Genomic DNA, 19,599 nt, shown 5'->3' with positions numbered 1-19,599 from the left:
AACAACTCTTCTGAAGACACTAAAGCTCCAAAACATAATTTTTTTTCGGAAAACCCATTTTCCACTTAATTTTGCAATGTGGATCACTGTGCAATGGCCTTATTTAAATAAATAAATTACACGCAAATTTTTTTTTTTTGGCTTTTTATGTACTGTAAAACGGGGTGACTTTGATAGCCGGGGTGACTTTGATAGGTTTGCGATTTTTCCGCAGAATGAAGAGTACAATTAAATTACGCAAGGAATGATTTAGAAACATACTGACCGTGGTAGAGAAGTGTTCAAAGTACCTCAAGAAGAACTTTTCATAAAATTTTGACAAGTTTAAAAAGTTAGTTAACTATAGTTTAGAAAATGTTGATGAAAATCATTATTTGAAACTTCTCAAAGTGTCATGATTTTCTCAATGAACATGATTTTTGATCGAAAAACAGAATGAATTTTCGGATTCTTTGGACAATTTTCCACTAGGAGAAGGTTAAACAAGTTTGTTAATAATAAATAATATGTGTTTTTGAAACACAATTTAAAAAAAAATCTCCAAATTTATAGGCAATTTCAGTTGAACAAATTTCATGTAAAATGTGAAAACTTGTGATTCGTGCTTCGAATTCAGTATAAAATGTAATAAAAAACGACTATTTTATAAACAAAACTAGTTTAAACAAATTTCAGGCAAAATGCCGACTTTTTAACAATTTTACCTAAAATTTATATGTAGTTTGCTAAAAAGCTTATACCCTTAGTTAACTAAATATAAACATTGATTTTTTTTTCTTAAAAACTATATCAGCTACTTAAGTGATGGTACATTTAGCGTAAAAATAAAGTTTGAACATCTTAAATATGATTTTAACAAGAAAAACTATGACTATCAAAGTCACCCCGGAATTAAAACTAAGAATTTTTAACGTAACTATTTTTCTAAACATTATTGAAAAAACTTTTTTCCGAAATAGTTCTTGGACTTTGTGTGGCCTACCCCAGTACATGTTTTAAAAATAAGAATCTTGAGAAAAACCTTACCTGTTGGAAAATATTCTAAAAACAAGTTGAAATCCTATCAAAGTCACCCCGGTTTACGGTAACTTAAGATTCTTTTAAATGATGAACATTTTTATGGTAAAATATGAAATCATTTCGATGTAATTTAATCGCAATCTCTGTGGAATTATTTTAATTACATAAGAAAAATGTAAATTTACACATTTATAAAGGTAGGTAATATTATTTATATTATCAAAATCTTATTTTACATCTTAAGTCGTTCTCAAATGTTAGGCTTAAAAATAAAAATAAAACATTTTTATTTTTATAGAAAACACAAAATTTTACGTATAAATACAAATTTGTTTTTTATTTGAGCAAATCTCTACGAAATCGGTCTTTTTTTTAGGATTTTAATTTTTTGTATTTTTGAATCCGACTGAAACTTTTTTGGTGCCTTCGGTATGCCCAAAGAAGCCATTTTGCATCATTAGTTTGTCCATATAATTATCCATACAACATTGATGTATGGAAATTCAAAAATCTGTATCTTTTGAAGGATTTTTTTAATCGATTTGGTGCCTTCGGCAAAGTTGTAGGTATGGATACGGACTGCACTGAAAAAAACTGATACACGGTAAAACAAATTTTGGTGATTTTTTAATTAAACTTTTTTTTCACTAAAACTTGTTTTGCAAAAAAAACACTTTTTTATTTTTTTTTATTTTTTATATCTTTTAGACGAAATCAAATGCCAGAAATTCCCAGGTTTTGCAAAAAATCTTTGACCGAGTTATGAATTTTTTAATCAAAACTGATCGAAAAAAAATTGAAAATCAAATTTGCAATCAAAAAGTACTGTACTGAAATTTTGATTAAATGCACTGTTTTCAAGTTTAATCCATTTTAAGGTGACTTTTTTGAAAATAGTCGCAGTCTTTCATTTTTTTTTTAAATTAGTGCCCATGCCCATTTCTTTACATTTTGCTTTTTGAACTTTGTTGATACGACTCTTAGCTGCTGAGATATTGCCTTGCAAGTTATTAAAAACAGGAAAATTGATGTTTTCTAAGTCTCACCCAAACACCATTTTCTAATGTCGATATCTCAGCAACTAATGGTCCGAACCAGGGCTGCGGAGTCGGGTCATATTTCAAGCGACTCCGACTCCGGCTTTCTGAGATTAGCCGACTCCGACTCCGACTCCAGCTCCGGCTTTCAGCTCCAACCGACTCCGACTCCGACTCCAACTCCGGCCTACCAACTCTAGCCGACTCCGACTCCAGCTTTCAAAAAATGGTTGGCTCCGACTCCAACTCCGACTCCACATAATTTTAAATGTTTCAAAAGTAAGTTAACTATTATTTCGAAAACATTGATAAATAGGATTATTTAAAAACTCTCTAAGTGGAAAAAACGGAAAAAAAAGTTTCTTGTTTTACAAGTTATATACGTTGTTGAAACAGAAATAAAAAAAATACCTCCAGTTTTGAAGGCATTTTCAGAACAGTTTGGTAAATCAATTTGGATTCATTAACTTTACCTTAAATTTTCATAAAATGTATTAAAAGCTAAAATATTACATTTTTATTATTTTTTAATGACTATTAAAAGGAAGCTGGTCTTAATGATCGATTTACCAAATAAATTCAATTTGCTCACTTTTAGGGTGGCATTTATAAGAAGAAGGTGACTTGCTAGTCACCTTGTTTTTTTTTTCAAATAACATTTTTAAACGCAACTTTTTTTTAAGCTCCATTGAATTTTTTAAGAGGTCCATGGACATCACGCCATGCCTGAAGAAGATTATTATTACAAATCAATGTATCTAAGAAAAATCTTCGTGGTAAGGCTGTCTTTTTTAATATCCGTGACCTAGAAAATATTTTACCTAGAGATTATGGATTTATATTAATTTGAAAATTTTCTATATATTTAAAAGGAGGCGCACAATACATCTTGAATCTTCACTTAAAACGAAGCTTTATGTATGGTCGCACCTCCATCAAAATATATGAAAAAACTTAGAATTGGGGAATAAACAAAAATACACAGGTAAAATATTTTCTAGGTCACGGATATTTCCAAAGGATCCTTAACCTACATTTCCAAGAATTTTTTTTAGGTACATTTAGTTGCAATAATCACCTTCCGTCATATTGGCGTGGGACAAACAGTATAAGAAAATTCTTACCGGTGGAATAATATTTTGATTCTGATCATTTTGATTAAAATTCGAAATATAAATTAAAATTCTATCATTTTTCTATACATTTTTTGTATCTTGAAATTCTATCCTATCCTGAAATCATGAGATTTTTTCAACGAAAATAAGAGAAGTAGTAAACTTTAAGATAATCGATATATTTTAAATATTCAATGATTGTCTCAAAACTGGTTGCAACCTTTTAGATTTTTTTTTCAGTTTCAAATATTTCGAGTGTGACAATTCAATTTTGTTGTAGTTAGTTTTAAACAAAATGTGCATTATTTATTGGAAGAGGTATACTGTCAGTGATTTTTTTTTTCCGATTTGCATAAATAGTGATTATTATTTTTTATCTTTTTATGTACCTCGTAACTTTTTTCCTGAAAATTGATATACTTAAAAAACCTCCAAGACATTCGCTATCGGTTTAAAAGATGACTGTGTGTGTATTTTTTCAGAAAGAACAAGATTAAATTTGTTCAAATTTTAATTGAAAGGGTTCATAATTTTAGGCAAAAGAAAGCTGTCAAAAATCAATTAAATATTTCTGACTACAGAACCAATATTGTTACTATTTTTTTGAGTTATGATGATACTACATACTTGGGTAAGAGCTGATTAACAGGTTATCATTTAGTGACCATAGATCTCTAAAAAATGAAAAATTGCAACGCAGCGCATGCGACTAGAAAAACAATTAAAAATATATAAGTATTGTAAATTAAGCTGTTTTATAGCAAATATTGAAAAATAAAAAAATCATATTTTTTTTGTTCTCGGGTGAGTTTTCAAAAAGCCGTAAGAGCCATCACGACCTCCGACACTAATTTTCGTTTTTCTTCAAATTGAAACAATTTTTCATTTGTTTTTAGTTTAGGGCACTTGAAGGACGTGTAAATGAACAATCTCAAGCATTTTTGAAATTGGTTTATCATAAGTAGGTCGAATACCGATGCAAAAAGGGCTTTGTTTACCAATGGCTCATACGGCTTTTTGAAAACTCACCCGAGTGTTAAATTTAGGATAACTCCGACTCCAACTCCGGGTTATCAGAATTTTTCGGCTCCGACTCCGACTCCGACTCCAGCTAATAAAATTTAGCCGACTCCGGCTCCGACTCCGACTCCAGCTGTTCGAATTTTGACGACTCCGACTCCGACTCCGACTCCAGGTCCCCAAAAAGACCCGACTCCACCGACTCCGGCTCCGACTCCGACTCCGACTCCACAGCCCTGCGATTTACAATGTAAAAATATGAAACAGTCGTGAAATTTTCCGATTTTTTCGAAAAAAAAACATTTCAAAAATTTTAAACCAAGACTAACATTTTAAAAGGGCTTAATATTGAATGTTTGGCCCTTTTGAAATGTTAGTCTTGATTTAATTTTTTTGAAAATATTGTTTTCGAAAGATCGGAAAATTTTACGAATGTTTTTTTTTATTTAAGCAACTAGAAATCTAATCATTAAAAGTTCAGATGAATTAAAAGGAAATTCTCTAAACCTTTGGAAAAAGTATTTCAGGCTATTGAAAAAAAAAACAAAATGCCTTACCTGTTGGAAAATATTCTAAAAACAAGTTGAAATCCTATCAAAGTCACCCCGGTTTACGGTAACTTAAGATTCTTTTAAATGATGAACATTTTTATGGTAAAATATGAAATCATTTCGATGTAATTTAATCGCAATCTCTGTGGAATTATTTTAATTACATAAGAAAAATGTAAATTTACACATTTATAAAGGTAGGTAATATTATTTATATTATCAAAATCTTATTTTACATCTTAAGTCGTTCTCAAATGTTAGGCTTAAAAATAAAAATAAAACATTTTTATTTTTATAGAAAACACAAAATTTTACGTATAAATACAAATTTGTTTTTTATTTGAGCAAATCTCTACGAAATCGGTCTTTTTTTTAGGATTTTAATTTTTTGTATTTTTGAATCCGACTGAAACTTTTTTGGTGCCTTCGGTATGCCCAAAGAAGCCATTTTGCATCATTAGTTTGTCCATATAATTATCCATACAACATTGATGTATGGAAATTCAAAAATCTGTATCTTTTGAAGGATTTTTTTAATCGATTTGGTGCCTTCGGCAAAGTTGTAGGTATGGATACGGACTGCACTGAAAAAAACTGATACACGGTAAAACAAATTTTGGTGATTTTTTAATTAAACTTTTTTTTCACTAAAACTTGTTTTGCAAAAAAAACACTTTTTTATTTTTTTTTATTTTTTATATCTTTTAGACGAAATCAAATGCCAGAAATTCCCAGGTTTTGCAAAAAATCTTTGACCGAGTTATGAATTTTTTAATCAAAACTGATCGAAAAAAAATTGAAAATCAAATTTGCAATCAAAAAGTACTGTACTGAAATTTTGATTAAATGCACTGTTTTCAAGTTTAATCCATTTTAAGGTGACTTTTTTGAAAATAGTCGCAGTCTTTCATTTTTTTTTTAAATTAGTGCCCATGCCCATTTCTTTACATTTTGCTTTTTGAACTTTGTTGATACGACTCTTAGCTGCTGAGATATTGCCTTGCAAGTTATTAAAAACAGGAAAATTGATGTTTTCTAAGTCTCACCCAAACACCATTTTCTAATGTCGATATCTCAGCAACTAATGGTCCGAACCAGGGCTGCGGAGTCGGGTCATATTTCAAGCGACTCCGACTCCGGCTTTCTGAGATTAGCCGACTCCGACTCCGACTCCAGCTCCGGCTTTCAGCTCCAACCGACTCCGACTCCGACTCCAACTCCGGCCTACCAACTCTAGCCGACTCCGACTCCAGCTTTCAAAAAATGGTTGGCTCCGACTCCAACTCCGACTCCACATAATTTTAAATGTTTCAAAAGTAAGTTAACTATTATTTCGAAAACATTGATAAATAGGATTATTTAAAAACTCTCTAAGTGGAAAAAACGGAAAAAAAAGTTTCTTGTTTTACAAGTTATATACGTTGTTGAAACAGAAATAAAAAAAATACCTCCAGTTTTGAAGGCATTTTCAGAACAGTTTGGTAAATCAATTTGGATTCATTAACTTTACCTTAAATTTTCATAAAATGTATTAAAAGCTAAAATATTACATTTTTATTATTTTTTAATGACTATTAAAAGGAAGCTGGTCTTAATGATCGATTTACCAAATAAATTCAATTTGCTCACTTTTAGGGTGGCATTTATAAGAAGAAGGTGACTTGCTAGTCACCTTGTTTTTTTTTTCAAATAACATTTTTAAACGCAACTTTTTTTTAAGCTCCATTGAATTTTTTAAGAGGTCCATGGACATCACGCCATGCCTGAAGAAGATTATTATTACAAATCAATGTATCTAAGAAAAATCTTCGTGGTAAGGCTGTCTTTTTTAATATCCGTGACCTAGAAAATATTTTACCTAGAGATTATGGATTTATATTAATTTGAAAATTTTCTATATATTTAAAAGGAGGCGCACAATACATCTTGAATCTTCACTTAAAACGAAGCTTTATGTATGGTCGCACCTCCATCAAAATATATGAAAAAACTTAGAATTGGGGAATAAACAAAAATACACAGGTAAAATATTTTCTAGGTCACGGATATTTCCAAAGGATCCTTAACCTACATTTCCAAGAATTTTTTTTAGGTACATTTAGTTGCAATAATCACCTTCCGTCATATTGGCGTGGGACAAACAGTATAAGAAAATTCTTACCGGTGGAATAATATTTTGATTCTGATCATTTTGATTAAAATTCGAAATATAAATTAAAATTCTATCATTTTTCTATACATTTTTTGTATCTTGAAATTCTATCCTATCCTGAAATCATGAGATTTTTTCAACGAAAATAAGAGAAGTAGTAAACTTTAAGATAATCGATATATTTTAAATATTCAATGATTGTCTCAAAACTGGTTGCAACCTTTTAGATTTTTTTTTCAGTTTCAAATATTTCGAGTGTGACAATTCAATTTTGTTGTAGTTAGTTTTAAACAAAATGTGCATTATTTATTGGAAGAGGTATACTGTCAGTGATTTTTTTTTTCCGATTTGCATAAATAGTGATTATTATTTTTTATCTTTTTATGTACCTCGTAACTTTTTTCCTGAAAATTGATATACTTAAAAAACCTCCAAGACATTCGCTATCGGTTTAAAAGATGACTGTGTGTGTATTTTTTCAGAAAGAACAAGATTAAATTTGTTCAAATTTTAATTGAAAGGGTTCATAATTTTAGGCAAAAGAAAGCTGTCAAAAATCAATTAAATATTTCTGACTACAGAACCAATATTGTTACTATTTTTTTGAGTTATGATGATACTACATACTTGGGTAAGAGCTGATTAACAGGTTATCATTTAGTGACCATAGATCTCTAAAAAATGAAAAATTGCAACGCAGCGCATGCGACTAGAAAAACAATTAAAAATATATAAGTATTGTAAATTAAGCTGTTTTATAGCAAATATTGAAAAATAAAAAAATCATATTTTTTTTGTTCTCGGGTGAGTTTTCAAAAAGCCGTAAGAGCCATCACGACCTCCGACACTAATTTTCGTTTTTCTTCAAATTGAAACAATTTTTCATTTGTTTTTAGTTTAGGGCACTTGAAGGACGTGTAAATGAACAATCTCAAGCATTTTTGAAATTGGTTTATCATAAGTAGGTCGAATACCGATGCAAAAAGGGCTTTGTTTACCAATGGCTCATACGGCTTTTTGAAAACTCACCCGAGTGTTAAATTTAGGATAACTCCGACTCCAACTCCGGGTTATCAGAATTTTTCGGCTCCGACTCCGACTCCGACTCCAGCTAATAAAATTTAGCCGACTCCGGCTCCGACTCCGACTCCAGCTGTTCGAATTTTGACGACTCCGACTCCGACTCCGACTCCAGGTCCCCAAAAAGACCCGACTCCACCGACTCCGGCTCCGACTCCGACTCCGACTCCACAGCCCTGCGATTTACAATGTAAAAATATGAAACAGTCGTGAAATTTTCCGATTTTTTCGAAAAAAAAACATTTCAAAAATTTTAAACCAAGACTAACATTTTAAAAGGGCTTAATATTGAATGTTTGGCCCTTTTGAAATGTTAGTCTTGATTTAATTTTTTTGAAAATATTGTTTTCGAAAGATCGGAAAATTTTACGAATGTTTTTTTTTATTTAAGCAACTAGAAATCTAATCATTAAAAGTTCAGATGAATTAAAAGGAAATTCTCTAAACCTTTGGAAAAAGTATTTCAGGCTATTGAAAAAAAAACAAAATGTCTTAAAATCAAATTTTAAGTGTAATTACCTTAAAAAACGTTGCACTTTATCAAAATTCCAGTAAAGTATTTTTTGATTTCAAATCCCATCACGCATTTAAAAAATTAAGTGCATTTTTTCGATCGTTCTCAAAGTTTATAAAAGTTGCATTTTTCTATCCCTGAAAAAATATCAAAGTTAACCAAATGATTTAGAAAATCTGAAAATATAAAAATTTTCGTCAATACTTAGAAATTTTGGAAACTTATAATTGCAAAACAACTGGACAGGTGTATAATGCATTTTAAAACACTTTATTTCATTCAAATGTTGAAACCGTGTCCTGTAATCTGATTTTTTTTAAACTTTTTCATTCTTCAAATATTGAAATACAAATAAATCCATTTCTAGTTTTCGTGGAGAATTGCTGAGCTGCTTAAATTTGAAGTGTCACCTATTTCGCGAGCATGGGAGGTACTAATTTACATTTTTGGAAGAATTGTAATCAAATTTATTGAAATTTGCATTGAATTGAATATTCTACTCATTTATCTATTTTATTGAAAATTGGTTAAAAAATAATTCTAGAATATTTTTTGAAAAGGTCCTATAAAAATATGAAAGACAATATTTTATAGGACCTTTTCAAAAAATCTCTAGAATTGTGAGGCAAATTAAGCAAAGAATGCAACAAAACTTCAACTAAGTTTCTACAGAGTGTGACACGCCGGTGATGGACATAATAATGCAGCAAAGTATGAAAGAAACAATAAATCTCTTAAGAGGGGGAGAGCAGCAATCAAGATTAAGGAGTGCCGTGATCATTAGCCCTCTGGTGAACCATTAATCTCTTCAGACCAGAACAACACTGCTGGCCTGCACCGAGAGCACTGATGGCCGGTGACACCAAACACCAAACGTGCTGAGGGTACAAATGTGTGTGTGTGTCCGTAATTAATTTTAAAGTGAGAGAGAACCCTTTTGCCATTATGCAAAGTTAAGATTTACAGTCGTTAATGGTCATTGGAGCCGAAAATGGACAGAATCAATTATTTGTGCTGACAATTAACAAATTCCTCGTAACATATTTTTTGTTTCACTTTCGAGTTTGAAATCCCTCGAGATGCGTGATCGACCGCAAAGCTTCGCGTTGACATCTGGTTGCAGTAGCAGTCTAGCAGATTGTTTGCCCAAAAGTGGCTCAAATGGTGCAATTATGATGGCTACAAAATGGTGTGATTGCTTTATTTTAACTTTTTTTTCTGCTTCATTGCATCAAAATTCAATTAAAATTGTTCACTCCATCAACGCGCCACCGAGTCCATCGAGTCGTGAGATATGAGCAATATCCCAACTTGACTCAGGCTGGGGGACATGACGCGGCTAAGCCAACCAAATACGGTCAACGACTGCTCATGGTACTGTGGAGACCAGCTGGACAACTTCCACGAACGTTGTCGTCCAGCATCCATCGAGTGGCAGTATCACTAATTGAAGAATTAAATTGTTTGAATCAAAATCGGCTTGCGAACCGCAGAAAATGTTGCCTCGCTGCAAACGCGACAACGTGGCAAAGTGATTGATTTTTGCTCGCTCCATTGTGGGTACACCTTAAGCGGAGAACACATTTATGGTACTCGTCAACAGGTGTAGGCTGAGTCGGAGTGGCCCTAGCTGCTAGTTGGGTCTTAATCTGATCTAGGGTTTGTTGGGCTATTTGTTGGAAATGTTAGGAAGGTGGCCGGCAGGGGAGTGAAGATATTCCATAAATGGAACAAAAATTATGTCAACCGCGTGTTAGATTGTCATTCAATAACAATGCTAATAGCAGGACGGCATTATAAAATAGTCAATCTGTACCAATTCATTAAAACTGTAACGAAAAACATGAATTGATAATGTCTTTTACATATTTTTCAAGGAGCCACAATCTCAACAAATGAGCAGTTCTCTACGGAATCGGTCTTTTTTCTTCAATTTTAATTTTTGTATTTTTTAATCCGGCTGAAACTTCGTTCATATAATTTTCCATACAAATTTGGCAGCTGTCCATACAAAAATGATATGTAAAAATTCAAAAATCTGTATCTTTTGAAAGATTTTTTTGATCGATTTGGTGTCTTGGGCAAAGTTGTAGGTATGGATATGGACTACACTGAAAAAAAATGATACATGATAAAAAAAAATTTTGGTGATTTTTAATTTAACTTTTTTTTTATTATTTAAAAATCAGGAAAATTGATGTTTTCTAATTCATACCCAAACAACCCACCATTGTCTAATGTCGATATCTCAGCAACTAATGATCCGATTTACAATGTCAAAATATGAAACATTCGTGAAATTTTCCGATCTTTTCGAAAAAAATATTTTCAAAAATTTAAAATCAAGACTAACATTTCAAACGGGCTAATCATTCAATATTACGCACTTTTGAATTGTTAGTCTTGATTTTTAAATTTTTGAAAATATTGTTTTCGAAAAGATCGGAAAATTTCACGAATGTTTCATATATTAACATTGTAAATCGGACCATTAGTTGCTGAGATATCGACATTAGAAAATGGTGGGTTGTTTGGGTGAGACTTAGAAAACATCAATTTTCCTGATTTTTAACCTTTGCAGGGCAATATCTCAGCAACTAAGGGTCGTATCAACAAAGTTCAATAAAGCAAAATTTAGATAATTTTCTGAGCTTTTCAAAAATATTTTTTTTTCAAAGGTGGGCAAACATAGGCACTCATTTAAAAAAAATAAAAACTGTGACTAATTTCAAAAAAGTTACCTAAAAATGGCTTTAACTTGAAAACGGTGCACTTCATCAAAAAATCACTAAAGTACTTTTTGATTGCAAATTCGATTTAACATCGAAAAATGAAGTTGAATTTTTTTTGCGACCAACATTTCGACTTTTTGAAAAAATCTGTATTGATTCAAAAAATCATAACTCGGTCAAAGATTTTTTGCCCATTCTGGAAATTTCTGAAAAGTTGGTATTTGATGTCCTCTAAAACATATCAAAAAAAAAAAAAAAAAATAATAATAGTTTTTTTTGCAAATCAAGTTTTAGTGACAAAAAGTGAAATTAAAAAAATCACAATTTTTTTTACCGTGTATCATTTTTTTTTCAGTGTAGTCCATATCCATACCTACAACTTTGTCGAAGAAACAAAATCGATCAAAAAATTCCTTCAAAAGATACAGATTTTTGAATTTTCACATATCATTTTTGTATGGACAGCTGCCAAATTTGTATGAAAAATTATATGGACAAACTAATGATGCAAAATGGCTTCTCTGGGCATACCGAAGGCACCAAAAAAGTTTCAGCCGGATTACAAAATACAAAAAAAATCGAATGACCGAATTCTCAGAGAATTTCTCAAGTGAAAGATTAAAAAAAAAATGTGGCTAAAAATGACATTTTCTGGGCCTTCTGGTGCAAAATCTGGTTGAGAATATATGATTTTTTTTTTGAAAAAAAAACGTTTTTTTTTAAACCGAAAACCTGGACAAAATTTTGTTTAAAATCATATAGAAAAGATAAATCAAATTTGCATTCGAAAAGCACTTCACAATTTATGTTGATAAAATGAAACGTTTTCAAGATAAAGATACTTTGAGGTATGAATTTTCATTTTTTATTGTTTTTTTTTTGCATTTTGAAAATACTTCTTGAGAGAAAAGCACCACTTTTTTTTTGAATGCAGGGGAAATTTTCTGAATTTTTCTCTCTAAAATTTTAAAAGACGGGGGTTCAAATACATACATACATACATACATACATACATACATACATACATACAACATTTTAAAATCTAGAAATTAGTTTCTGAGATAGAGCCTCAAAAAGAATTCGAATCAATGAAATGTTTTTTTAAGCCAGTAATTTTCAACTGAATGTTGGTTCGATATTCAATGTTTCGTTTCTTTAACTTTTGCGAAATTTTCGGATCTTTTCAAGTAAAATACTTCAACAAAAAAAATTGATCCAAACCATGAAAGAAGGCAAATTAATTATTTGTAGACTTTTTGAAAAGTTAAGCTTGATTTTTAAATATGAAATTATTTTTATTGAAAAGATCACAAATTTTCAAAAAAGTTCCATTTCTGTAATGGTAGAAAATAACATCTATTCAATGTTGTTTTACCGCAATTTTGACATTATCAAATCATAAGACCAACATTTGAAAAGGCCTTATTTGACTTTTTATTATTTTTTCTGGTAACGTTTTTATTTGTAAGAACAGATATTTTCACGGAAGTTTCAATTTTTTACATTTCAAATCGGAACAAAAGTAGCTAAGATATCAGTATTTGAAAATTGACTTTAATTTGAATGATAGCAAAAAAAAACCCATTTTATCCTGTATTATTTTTTTGTGGCTATATTTCAGCAACTTAATGGCCAAATATTTAAAGTTTTAGATAAACTTAAATAAAACTTCAAAACTTTTCGAACAAAACCTTTATTAAAATTTATGTTAAGTACTTTTTGAGAAATTAAGTGAATATTCGACCAATGTCTAAACTTAAAAAATAGCAACACTGCCAAAATTTGTTTTGCCATTTCTGGATCAAAGCTCAAAAGTTGTGTTTTAAAAAAAATCACAAAATATTGTTTTGAACACATGGGACTTTATGAGTAAAATTGTGAAATATAAAAAAAAAAAAATTAAAAATTGTGAGAATTATCCGTTTTTTTTAAGTAAATTAACAATTTATTTCTTCATTTCCTAACAGTTTTTATTTTTCGACCATTTGTTCATTTAATTTTTCTTTCTTTCTTTGTTTAAATTGACATTGTTTTTTACTTCCTGAGCAATTCTTTACCAAAACCGGAAATGGATTTTATTTTCAAACTTTTCGGGGGCCTTCCCTGTGACCAAAGAAGCCATAGCTATAGGTCATAGGAAAGGCCCCCACAAAGTTTGAGCCAAATAAAAAAATTAAAATGGTCAAAATCGGCAGATTTTTGAGAGAATTGCTCTTTCTTTGTTTATTTTTCGCAGAAAAAGTTTGAAATATTCAGCGAAAAATAAAAAAAAAATCAATTCTTTTCGTAAATCGATTTATGAATTTTCGAAAAACCAACTAAAAATGTTCTCTTGATAATTTGTTCATGATTACAACAAATTTGACACAAAACTTGTAACTCCAAATTTACAAGCAGTTGTTTGTATGGTAGCTGACTGAATGACTCTGTAAATTCAACCTTATTTCAACCGAAAATGGGTTCAAAATACTCTAGCTATCAAAACAAACACAAATTCCTGTTCGGGCGTATTTTTAAATTGATAACCGTAATCCAATGGATTTCCCAATTATAAAACAATGACTTGTTATGTCTAACTTTGGTCTTATTCAACTGATCAAACGAAATCGTGCCCCAATGACACACACAGAGTTTGATAACGGTTTCTGAATTTTTTTTTATTTTAGGTTTACAAATTGTATCAATGTCATACAACTTGTCAAGTTTACACCCCGCTACCTAAACTCGGATATTTTAAGCCAATCTTTTGAAGGATGTTTAACGTGTGTTTATTATGCACTTGATAACACACTTGAATTCACTTCCGTTATCATCCGCGTCATGCTGTTCCATGCGACTTCAATTAAAACGTATCGTTTCGTTTGCAGGATCTTTGGGGTAAATCCATCGCTTCATGTTACTTTTAGCCCACCCGTGTGGATCAATCGGACCGCGCACTGGACTCACAATCCAGAGGTCGCTGGTTCGAATCCCGCGGCGGGTGCTCTAAAATTCTTAGTGTAAATATGGGTATTCGGCGCCGTCGCTCCGTGCCATAGTTTCATACACTTAGGAGCCCAGGGCGGTGAAGTCCTTGTAGATAGAAGGAAGACACTAGTGGTTGGTACTAGCAATGGTGGCCGACAGCTATAAAGTCAACTTCGTTTTTTTTTTCATGTTATTTTAGCCAGCCAATTTTACCTTGATTCCCCCGTAGCACAAACCCCTTATCGAAGAAGCTTAATGCAATAAAACTGATTTTCGCTACCGATTCGAGCCGGGTGTCGTCATTTCGGGAGCTAATCTTATCACACAAGTTGGGATAACCCGACTAGAAACCACTTTGGGACTATAAAAGGCCCTCCAATGACCATGGTCCAGTGTTCAGTATTGATTTGGATATTCCAGCAAGATGAAGTTGTTCCTAGCAGTGATGGCCTGCCTGGCCGCGGCTCAGGCCGCCAAGCTCCAGTTCGAGACGCCGTTGAACGTGCGTGACGCCGTGCAGCAGAGTCGGTCCCGCATCGTGAACGGATTCCCGGCCGCCCCCGGTCAGTTCCCGTACCAGGTGTTCCTACGTGGATTCACCGCCGGAGGTGGTGCCCTGGCCTGCGGAGGTTCGCTCATCTCTAACCAGTGGGTCCTAACGGCTGCCCATTGCATCACCGGTGTTGTCCGGTTCGAGATTCCGATGGGATCGATTGCGTCCGCCACTCCGGAAGTGATGGGCACCTCGACCAACTTCATCATCCACCCGCAGTACAACCCGAACAACCTGAACAACGACATCGGCCTCATCCAGCTGGCCACTCCGGTGACCTTCAGCCAGAACATCCAGGCCATCGCTCTGCCAGCGGCTGACCGCACCGGCGAGACCTTCGTTGATAATCAGGCTACCGTGTCCGGTTTCGGACGCACCGTTGACGGAGGCCCAGTGTCCCCGACCAAGAACTGGGTCAACATCCGCATCATCTCGAACGCCCAGTGCATGCTGACCTACGGACCGTCCGTCGTCGTTGGATCGACGGTGTGCGGCCTCGGCTGGGACCACAATGCCCAGAGCACTTGCAACGGAGACTCCGGCGGTCCGCTGGCCATCCAGGAGAACGGCCAGAGCCTGCAGATTGGCGTGGTTTCGTTCGTATCTTCGGCCGGATGTGCCTCGGGACACCCGTCCGGCTATGTGCGCACCACCCACTTCCGCACCTGGATCAACCAGCAGACTGGAATCTAAGCTGTGGTTGATATTTGATGCTTCAAAACGGACTGATTTGTGTTTTTCGATAAGTTACAGTGTAAATAAACGGTCAAACAAATTTTTAATACTAAAAAAATCATCTTCCAAATTAGCATTTAAGACAATTTGCCCCGAAACAATTCCTGTCAACACAAATCGCCATGCGTGACTCCTTTTTTGGGCGCAAAACCGTGTCGTATGTGTGTAGGGGAAAGTGGGGCAAGTGTAACAAGCTAAGGAAATGATCGTTGTAACCCATTAAAAACGTTAAAAATCTGTCGGATTTTATAATAATCATCTTATTCCAGGTCTTGACTAAGACTTTGATAGAACAAGTTTTCAAAAAATCCTGTTTTTTAATGCAAAAAAATGATTTTATTTTTTTTTATTTTCCGTATGTTCTACTCAACTAGTGGGGCAAGACGAACAACCCGTTGGGGCAAGAGGAACAATGCATGAAAAAACATGTTAATTTGCTGACAATTGAACTGTTATCACTCAGATACATCAGATTAGGATGTATTTGAAACGTTTCTTTCATTTTTAGATTAAAGAATATTATTTTACTAAAAATTTGATCGTTTTTACGAAAAAGATTATTACTTAGATGAAAAAAAGGAAATTTTCTTAATATCACTATAATTTGTATGAACATTTTTTTAAACAATTGTTTATCAGTTATTAAGCACGTTTATGTATTTATTTCCCAATAAAATATGTTGTTGCAGCAATTCGTATTTTTTTCCATACTAAAAATCCATATGGTAAACTTGCCCCACCTGAACAATTTTTTTTAAAGCTCTCAACAAATATAACCAAAAGTTAAATCATACTTTATAATAGGTGCAAGTCATTGGTAGGGACACTACTGATCTAGGAAAAATTGCATTTTGATAAAATGAGCCTTAAAACGAACCAAAAGTCTTATTTTGTACTTTCCAAATATTATAAGAAAATAAAGGTTTGTAAAAAAAACTTCATTAAATCTTATGCTCCGTGGCGTTTACGTCGTTTTGGCGGTTATGTGGTAGTAGAATCAGCTAATTGCATTGCTAGCAACATTTCCTCATACTGGAAATAATCAAAATTGTAAAAATTACGGCCGTACGAGCGATTGTTCCTCTTGCCCCATATGGTCGTCTTGCCCCACCTTCCCCTATTCGCAAACTACATGCTCAAACAAATCGAGTCACGACTTTTTTTTCTTCTATCATCACCCCACCAACCAATCGTCACGGCCAACAGCATCACTATCTACATAGTTATTGATTGGTTGGTGGCTGGTTGAGCAAAGTGCAAATATTGCACCCATCATAGGTCGGTTAGGCTGAGCCTAACCATCGGTGGGATATATTTATGCGCATTCTGGTGCGGGGAAAAGTAAACCGCAAACATTACCTCGTGTGTCTATTTATGTTTGAAAACGTGAATGTTATGCAAAGGTTCACAGAAAAATAACTAAAATTTATTTAAAGACAAGATTTATGTTATAAAAAGACGGTATTGATCCCGAAACTTTTTTTTAAGTTCTGCTCAATTGCTAAACAAATTTTTTAATTGGATGGTAAATAATCAAATATAAAAAAAATGTTATACTTTTCAAGATTATTCTAAGTCTTACAGAAATAACAATATTATTCATTAAGAAATCAATACCATTGTTAAGATTTTTTTTTTACATTTACATACATTCACTTTAAATAATACTGAGCTTCCGATCTCAATCGGTAATTTCTCTGCAAAAGCTAATTCTAAATGTTTCTTAAGGTATAATCTGGTAAGAAACAAATACTGTTTTGAATTACCCACAGTTTGCTGCAAATTTTAGAAAATATATAAAATTCAAGTAATATTAAGCATGTTGAGAAATATTAAAAAAAATAATTAAAGTTGTAAATCTTTATATTGAATTCAGCGAAATTAAAAAAACAATCTGAATTTAACAAAAATAGAACCCTACAAAAACGTTCCCTGCATAATATTGTTGGCTTTTAAAAAAGTATCTTTCATCTACACTGATCATATTCATCGGGGAATGATGCCAGATTTTGTGTCAAAAAAGTGTAATATTGCATCAGGAGCTGGTGAATTTTCATTAGATTTTGGTTAATTTTCATCAGGTTCACATTTTTTAACATTTTTTATTTAATTTTGCTAAAAATTATAGGTTATATTCAACCTACCAAATTTTTAAACATTCCAAAATTCAACTTTTTTCTGTGTATTGTCTTGACAGAATTTTGAATGATTTAGAGTTGATGGCAAAATTGTAGGTTTTGGTCAAGACCAAATTTTCAATTCTCAACGATTCAAGTATCAGGCCCGAGAACTCGTCTTCCAACTTCCACTGCCCTTCTTTTCGTTGCGGAATTCAGTTAAAAAAATAAAAAAAAAGAATTGCCGGTTTCTGGCTTGTGTCAAATCCCACGTTAAAGTTCTCGTTTTCTATCTCATTCCCGCACATCATTTCCCCTCAACAGGCCCGGCCACAAAAGCCGTTACAAAACAAAATATGACAACTATTCGTGAAAGAGGAAAAGAGAAGCAGTGATGGAAAGAGAATACTTATTCTGATAAAAAAAGAGAATTCACAAGCTATAGTGAATGTAGATATACCTTTTAATATTTTGGGGCCAGAATCATCAAATGATACCCAGTCAAATCAATCCGAATTCTGAAACGGAATCTAATTAGAATCGTATACAACTTCCGTTTCAAACGCAACAACCGGTTCGAACACGGAACCGGTTGTTGCGTTTGAAACGGAATTTGTATACGATTCTAATTAGATTCCGTTTCAGAATTCGGATTGAGTTAACTGGGTAGTTTTTTTTATCACTCTTTCAACACCAGACCCTTAAAATGGTACACGGAAAAAACTGATTTTTTGTTTTAAAATTTTTAACTCCCAAAAGAAGTGTAATTTTTGACGTTTTACAACATATTTAAGGAACTAAAAAGGGCATCTTTTGCGCTTGAGAGAACCGTGGAAAACCGAAAAAAATAATGTTTTATTAAATGCATTATAAAAAAACCCACAAAAATATTTAAGACTGATTTTTTTTTTTCTTAAAGTTTGTTGACCGTTGTTTCTCAGTGTCACCTAATTAGCCTTCATTTATTGGTTCGATATTCAACGAATATTAAAACATGATTTTTTTGTGAAATTGTCTGCTCATTTTGATAAAATTTAAGATTCAAAAATAACATTTTGAAAGGGAATAACACTTTTTTGAATAGTCCAAAGGTTTGGGCATGATTTTTTTCATTTCTAAATCATTTTTATTAAAAAAGCATGAGATTTCACAAAAAAAACATTTAAAACATTGATTTGAATAAACAATTTTCGGGATATCGCGAGTTGAAAATGAACAAATTTAAAAAACCGGAAATGCCTTTGAAACGGTAAAATTTTCAAATATAATATAAATTTAAGGTCATTTCCGATTACAAATTAGATGTTGCATTTTGAAATGATATTTCTCTTCAAAAAAAAATTCTCTGAAATTCATAACTCTTGTACCGGATTTTGCACCATACCAAACACTGGCGCACCAGAAGCCTTTTTAGTCACTTTAACATTGAAGAATTTAAAAATAAAAAAACAGATCACATTTTGCGATACAGTCCAGACTCGATTATCCGCAGGCCTTGTAAAAATTTGACTTCGAAAAATGAAGTGATGAATTACCATCCAAGGTTGAAGTCACTTTAATAACCAAATCTTCGGAAAATCGAGTCAGGGAAAAAAATTGTTCTTGTTTTATTTTGGATTTTTGAGCTTAAGTATTTATGACTCCTAAAATCCGCTAAAGTGAATTAGAAGTTTGAAATCAAAGATAACGGTGATGAAATATTAGGAAAATGCATTTTGTAATTTAAAAGATAATCAATCACTCAAATTTGACTAAATTAAGGTAGAAGAACTCGAATTCGGTTTAAAAAAACGAAAATAAATAAAACAAAAACAGAATTGTTAATGGTTCGATTATCCGAAGTCCCATACAAACCTTCGGATAAGCGAACTTCGGATAATCGAAACTTTGGATTATCGACGCTTTGGATAATGGAGTCTGGACTGTAAAAATCTGGAGTTTTTTTCAAAAAGGTCAAATAAGTAATTTTCATTTTATACATTTTGGGTGTTTTTGAAAGCCTCTGA

General features: G+C 32.6%; 2 protein-coding genes across 2 annotated transcripts in view; one reads left to right on the top strand and one right to left on the bottom strand.

Moving 5' to 3' along the window:
- The window catches only part of LOC120427353 (dnaJ protein homolog 1-like), a 124,743-nt gene that overhangs the window by 2,321 nt on the left and 102,823 nt on the right, over positions 1-19,599 (bottom strand). The gene's annotated exons all lie outside the window — the stretch shown is intronic.
- Positions 14,574-15,520, top strand: LOC120427354 (collagenase-like). The gene has a single exon (XM_039592208.2). It carries the CDS (start codon positions 14,613-14,615, stop codon positions 15,432-15,434), a length of 822 nt encoding a protein of 273 aa, XP_039448142.1. The 5' UTR covers positions 14,574-14,612; the 3' UTR covers positions 15,435-15,520.

This window comes from Culex pipiens, chromosome 2, assembly GCF_016801865.2.
Source record: "Culex pipiens pallens isolate TS chromosome 2, TS_CPP_V2, whole genome shotgun sequence".
Taxonomy (NCBI): Eukaryota; Metazoa; Arthropoda; class Insecta; order Diptera; family Culicidae; genus Culex; species Culex pipiens.
Note: the sequence above shows the minus strand (reverse complement) of the source record. Positions and strands in the feature narration are given on the sequence as shown.

Excerpts from the sequence above, each read along its gene's own strand:
- LOC120427354 (XM_039592208.2), top strand. The coding sequence starts at position 14,613 with ATGAAGTTGTTCCTAGCAGTGATGGCCTGCCTGGCCGCGGCTCAGGCC.